The sequence below is a fragment of the Apus apus genome, chromosome Z, assembly GCF_020740795.1.
Source record: "Apus apus isolate bApuApu2 chromosome Z, bApuApu2.pri.cur, whole genome shotgun sequence".
Classification (NCBI taxonomy): domain Eukaryota; kingdom Metazoa; phylum Chordata; class Aves; order Apodiformes; family Apodidae; genus Apus; species Apus apus.
This window is the reverse complement of record NC_067312.1, coordinates 61,170,798-61,177,857: the sequence shown is the minus strand read 5'-3', so window position 1 is coordinate 61,177,857 and position 7,060 is coordinate 61,170,798. Positions and strand designations below refer to the sequence as shown.

Genomic DNA, 7,060 nt, shown 5'->3' with positions numbered 1-7,060 from the left:
GTAAAATGTGCAGTGTACCCAGCCTCCTCGTAACACCGTCACCTTTGACAATGATGTACTTAGGAGTAGTGTGGATTCCTCTCTGCTAATCCATGAAAACAAGCATGTTCTGGTCCCTTGAAGAGTCACATGAAAAATTCCAGTTTACCTGTAAATAGTCATATTATAGCTGCTATAGCTACACCAAGGGGCTGGAAAGCAACTGAAGCCAGCTGCCATCAAATTCAGTTTGCTGCTTCCTTGGCTCCTCACTAACTCCTTTTTTTTTTTTTTTTTTTTCTTCCCAGGAATTTGCTTTATGGGTGGGGTTGAGTCTTTTTTTCGGAGATATGATTTGGTATTTTGCTAGAGAGAAAAAACAACAGCAAACAATCCCACACCAGTTGCTGAAAGCTTCCAGACTCCTGATAATCTCAGTACCTTCTAAATGGTGACAAATCTCAAAATAGCTTAAGGACAAGAATAAGGATTGTAACTTACCCAGTTGTATCACTTTTTTTGTGCATAGACACTAATGCATACAAACATAACTAAGGGCCAAAAGTTCTAGTGAATCCTTTAAGATGGCACACACAAAAATTGCTGTGATAACCTCCCTGTATCTTGTTTTCTTTGTGTCGCTGAACTCATGAGTTGTTTGATAAATTGCAAAAGGTATCCAGGGTCTCACCCCTTTTTTTAGTGCCTCTAAAAGGCTATAATGTCAGTTTTTACTTCCACAACTTCACCAACATATATTTGGATGGCTTTGGGCACTATATATTAACAAAAAAATTGAAAGGATGGTACAAATATGAAACATCTAAGGTACTGATATTTAAAAGCCTATTGTAAAATGAATTGATTGAATTTTAATACAAATTTTTTTACCCCAATAAAACATAGTGTTGCATCCATTTAACAGCACAGAACATTATCCAATCCTTAATTAAAAAGCTACTACTGTAACCTTTTTAAACTCTTGACTATGTCAAGTTTCTGTTAGAAGGTTGATGCAAGTGTATTGCAAGGAACAATACTATCCATTTATTTCTGAACTTTGGTAGTTAAAACCACTAATTATGTATGCTGTAGGAAAAATAAATTAACTGCAAACTTATACAGCTTGAGTGCTACACTCTGTTATTTATAAAAGTAGGTCTTTGGAAATTCAGTACAATTGTTTTATTCATGTCACAGAAGTCACTTCTTTGTAATTGAAAATGAATGCCAGACAATAACTATTGTTACAGCATCTCAGAAGAATGCAACTAGATTGTCAGCTAACTATAACTTCTTCTAGTTGTCAAGTTTTTATGCTTATAATCAAATCTCCATGAGCAATTTTCACTTCTTCTAAAAAGGAAATGGCGAAATAATGCAACTGAGGAAGAAGTTACTGTGTTACATAATATATAAATAGTTTGACTACAATATGGCTCATACACATGTAAGTAGATGTTCCTTAACAATGTTCAAAGCCCATTTAAGCAATTTTTGTCCCAGAGAAAATACCAATTTGAGTAGTCAAAATAATCTGGGTCATGGCTAAAGAAAATCTTTTGTAGTTTACACATACATGCATATATTACGTCTAGTTCTAAAGAAGGTACTGTCCTATCCTCCCCTTTCAGGAACAGTTACCATTCATTTTAAACTATGCTGTTTTGGAGAATCAGAACATGACTTAAAAATAGGATTTGTAAAGAAAACTGTTTCACTTTCTACAAGTAATGTTCCTTTTTATTTACATCTCAGAGCAAATAAGTGGGAAAGAAAACAGCTTTCTCTTTCTAGGTGGGAAAAGAAATAGGTGGAGCAAATACATGAGAAACTATACTGTCAATGTGTGGGATTTTCTTCATGATACTGCATTCTGATGCATGACTTCTGGTTGAAAAAAGTACAATGTATTTTCTGTTTAAGTAAAACATGGGATGGGATCTTAAAAGACGTTGCTTCAGATATCAACCTAATAATCTATTTCTTTTCAAGTTCTGGCATACTATCTTTACATCAGTTCCCAGTTGTTCCAGCCTAATAGCACAGGAATCTTCTCTTTCTGCTGGATACTAGTGGCTTATAGTTTACATTTCGAACACACATTTCTCTGGCACCTTTCTGGACTTATTCAGAGCATAGTGACCAAAGGAACATGAATGAAAGTGTATTTTCTCTGTTAAAAATATCACTAGTAATGCTGAAGCCGTATGTCAGAGGCTGTGATGCTTTCATTGCCGGCACAAGCCAAGTTTGTTCTTTTAATTTAAAATGCACGATGGGGAAAAAAATAGGCATGGAAAGTTCAAAGTGCAAATATTCTTTGGTTTACTCATTAAAACAAAAGGACACAGCAAACAGCAAAAAAATGGCAATTAAATAAACAGCAAATTCTTTATATGCTTCCTAACAAAAAGTCTTCAGGCATTTGAAATGTATTAATTTCATACTTTTAAGTACATTACAGTGTCTCAAAAGTCACATTTTTTTATCCCCAGAGAATAAGGCAGAAAGAAGATGAGGAAGAAAAAGAAGGATGAAAGGTGGGAGGGGAGAAAGGAAGAAAAGAATTTATTCAATATTCCATTTTTTCCATTAGTTAAATAGTATATAACGCAATGATAAAACTTATTTCATTCTACACAAAGCAAACTGGCTTGGAATTTAATAGCAGATGATCAGACTTTCTGAATTCACATCATCATACACATCAGCCTAGAGTATAAAATATACTGACTCACACTTTTTCAAAAAGAATTGTGACCTATTAGCAGGATTCTAAATATCTTATGGAATTGCACACATAAGTCACTATGTTTTACCTCATCATATGCAAAGTTAAAAATATGTACCGTGTTTTCTAGGGAATACTCTTCCCCAGTCAGGCTATTTTACTGTAGCTTATTCCTCAAATAATCCCCATATAATCAAAGGAAGCAAGCATCTGTGCGGGTCTATAAGGATCTATAGTTGGTAGCCTTGCAGACAGGAAGTTTTCACCACTGAGCTGGAGATGGACAAGCCTGTTAAGACTCTATGTGACAGCATCACGAGTATTATTTAAAACTGAATGCTTCATAAGGGCAACACTAGGAAGCTGTAATCTGTGCAGAGAGCATAAAATACTATAAATGAATCAAATATATGTATTTTACAAGTAAGTGAAGGAAATTCTACAGTGTACCATCACCATCATATTCTGTTACCAATATTACTGAACTCTGATCGTTTAGAAATACTTCTGTAAATCTATTAAATATGTGGATTGTCTAACAGCATATTGTTTTGTTTTGTGTATCTATCTTGCAAGACTCTAACTCTACTTGGACTGTTCTATCATCTTTATCCAGCTGTTTCTGAAGGCAAAGCACAGTAAAAAAAGTCATGTGCAGTCTTTCTTCCAGATGGAGTGTGAATAGCAACAGATAGCTCATAATAAGGAATCAATTTAATAAAGATATTTTGGAAATATTTGTCATAATGTAAAACAAACAAACAAACAAAAAATCCAAACAAACAAAACAACTTTTTGCATGCTCCCTTATTCCTTCATAAATCAACAGTGTTCCATCTACAAATAATGCATAGGCAGTCAACTTTAATACAAGTACTTATATGTTCCCCTCATCTAGCATTTTGTTGACACCATCACAAAGTTTCTGCAAATGGAGTTTATAAGGTCCAAAGGGATTATACAAGGCAGCCAAAAATTCACAATCAGAGAAGTGATCAAACACATTGTTGACACGTCCATGTGACTTTGCAGTTAGGTGACGCTGAATGATTTCATGAAGAAGCTCTCTACAATCATTTAACAGTTTGGACAAAAAATTCCTGTCAAAGGTATAATCCACTTGATGGAAACTGACCACGGTCTTAGCCAGCTGATGAACCTTCTTCTTGAACTTCTCCATCAATGCTATTTCATCCTGATTAAATTGGTTGTTCCTGTAGAGAATTGCCAATTTGAGGACTATTTTAATGAGGTTTTTTATTATTTTCTCTGCTTCCTTTTTATTTTGTGTATATTCCTTTGTCACTCTGTAGAGCTCATCTAAAACATCACTGCTTGTATCATCGATCAAAGTAGTTGCTATTGATTTGGACACCATTTTTCCAAGGATCTTCTTCTGGGCCTGAATAGCCAGACTTTTGGAGTTGAAGACATCTGTGGCCACTGGGGGAGGGGGGAAAGAAAAAAAAAAATGTAGTCAATATTTCGTAACAGAAATACTATGTACAGTAAATTGAGGAATATTTCCATGTCTTTCCATTCATACTAGTCCTACTAACTGCCACAAAAATAAAACAAACTCAGGTATATACCCCATCTTTTAAATCCCTAAAACTCTCTTGTCTTTAGGTATACATTCTTTCAGACTGCTTTACTTTTGAGAACACATAAAATGCGACAGAACTTGCTCAAAAATGGTTTAAAGTATCTCTCTATATACGGATAGATGGGATTTCAAACTGAGGCAATAAACCTCCCCTATTTCATCAGATGAGTTTCAAGTCTGATCTGATTTACGTATTTGTAATGAAATATCATGACAATGACCACTCTTACTCAATTAGACATATCAATCCAGTGAACTGACTATTGTGAAACTTTTTTCTGCTTAGCATTTTATGTGATTAGTGAATTCAGATGCCACACATCTATTATATTTTATATATACATTTTATATATTGATTTCTATACATATATGTATATGAGTAATTCAACCAGAAAAATCCTTTGTCAGCAAACAATACAGAGATTCCTTGGATGCAACCTGAAGAAACTAATTTTCAGAAGGAAATAGTTCTACATCCTACACTTGATGCAGAAATAGCAAAAAATGAACAGTCTAGGGATTGATATGCTAGCATTTGCTAGCATAACATTATAAATAAAACCTTTTGTTACCGATAACATAGATCCTAGAATTCCCTCCAAAACTATCCTTGCTTGCACCAACATGCCCTATGGCTGGTTTGTCATTTCCTCAAATACTTAAAAGACCCCCATTTTCTTTCAGAAACTTGTTTTGTGAAATGTTAGAGCTCATGTACTGTTGCTATTGAAAATTATTTACAGCATACTCCCTTTGCAGAACCTTCTTCACCAAGGTACATGTGAATTCGTATTTCCAGGTTGAATGGTCTTGGAGATGGCTGCCTTTATGCTGAAGCTTTCCTGGAGTCTCAGACAGTCTGAAGGAAAGCCTCATCTGTTTGCATTTATTTCACATATGGAAGGTTTTTGTTCTTTTTTCTTTTAATGAAAACATAAACTCTACAAATGCCAAACAGTAACTCCCCTGAATTTGCAAAACGTTTCCTCTTAACTGTTTGTATTTGGGCAACTGAGAGTGTTCTAACACAGGGTGCCTCTAACGTTCCAGCAAATAGAAGGAAGTTGTCCTTCAGGACATGGGAGACACAAATTTGTGGTTTTAGTTCAGCAGTACTTTTGAGAAACTTAGTAACAAGCTCCTTTTTTGTAGTCTTGGAAACTTCCCAGCAAGTTTGTTTCCTAGTCCTCCAGTGCATACCTGTATTTTGTTTTCAAGCATGAAGTGTTTAAGTACATTTTAAAAAATCTTTACTATGTACTTTCAAAATCAAAGAACCTATTGTTAACTATCTTGGGCAGAGCACTCAAGATCACAAGACAGACATGTTTCTAAACCACAAAGATAGAGAGGAAGATGTTAAAGATGCTAAGCAGGCACCGTGAACTCAAAGTATTTTATTCACTTTTTGTGTTTTTAAATACAAAACTGCAACTGTTACTATTCAAACAAAACTAATCGAAGTATTTCAAAGGGTGGTCAAATACTAGAAGTTAGCAGCCAATGCTTTACAAACATCTACAAATAAATTATAGTTATTTTCTTCCAAAACATGAATATTGATTGTTTTTCACAGCTTCTATTTATTAAAGCCTTCCAATTTACTCACGTCTTCTTTCTGACACTCCATAAAGATACATAGATATTTGTACTAATGGCAGTTGCTGTGTCAAAGTATCTTCCTTGCAGAGAAGCTCCCAATACAACATAGACTTACTTTAAAATGTTCATTCCCAGGATGCTGTAAGTATTCTTATGAGAATGCTTCACTGTAACTGAACAGAAATCCATACAACCTGCCTCCACTCAAACATGGTTCTAACAGTTTAACATAACAATCTGCAAACCATCAATTTAAAGAAACTGAAAACATGGCAGCTTTATAAAAATATAGGTTTTTTCAGAAAAAAAAAAAAATCCTTACCGTATGCAGGTTTTTTTAAACATTTGACAAAGTGAAGCTCAATGTGTAAATACCATTGCTAAGCAAAACAGGAATTGCTCACTTACAAGAGTTGTTAAACTCTTAAATAGCACTTATCTAAAAACTGTCCTGCTTTTGGGACTACCGAGAATGGCCTAGTTTCTACCTACTTTGCAACACACCAGAAATCAGCTTCATTTTCCCTGTGTTATTACATGTGTTCTAACTTAACTGCTAAGTACATAAATTTCATACTTCAGTATTTCAGTCAATCCAAAAAGGAACTTGCAAACTGTTTGTATTTTATAGTAAGACATTCTCCTCATTCCTGATGGCAGAAAGACTTAAAATGTATTTCACAGACAACTGTTTAAATAAAACTGAATTAAGCAGCAAGATCACTGAGCTCCTTCAGACAGAACATACATGCTTCCTTAAAAACACTGAAATTATTACTTACTCATTCATCAAGTGGACTTGCAATTGTTAATGCTGACAGCAGAAAAAGAGGCAAAATATCCAAGGTGAAGACTGGCCTGAGGCTTATTTGTTCTGCTAAACCCAGCGCACACTTTATCATGCACTTTCGAAAGCTGTCAGGAGCTATCACTGAGTGAAGATGGGTTTTTCCCCATCACCATAGCTGCAGCTCTTCTCAGCCACCTTTCTCTCCTGCCTCTAGGGCTTCATTTTGCTTTGGCTCATCAGAACACAAAAATACGTTGCAGTGGTTTCACTTCCTTGAAAAGAGCTGAAAGGAAATTGCACTGCTGAGCAAGCAGCACAACACCGACAGCCGTTAGCGCCAACTTGCAAC

The 7,060-nt window shown here is 35.1% G+C and overlaps 1 protein-coding gene across 4 annotated transcripts in view; it reads right to left on the bottom strand.

The window, feature by feature from the left end:
• Positions 1 to 2,281: 2,281 nt before the first annotated feature.
• Positions 2,282 to 7,060, bottom strand: part of TNFAIP8 (TNF alpha induced protein 8) — a 70,838-nt gene continuing 66,059 nt past the window's right edge. For 3 of the 4 annotated variants that reach the window (XM_051641944.1, XM_051641941.1, XM_051641945.1), the window contains exon 2: positions 2,282 to 4,156. In XM_051641944.1, coding sequence (XP_051497904.1) covers positions 3,591 to 4,156 — 566 coding nt within the window. In that variant the 3' untranslated portion in view covers positions 2,282 to 3,590. Of the gene's footprint in view, positions 4,157 to 6,703; positions 6,898 to 7,060 lie in introns of those variants that run through there. The other variant, XM_051641942.1, reaches the window with a different exon arrangement.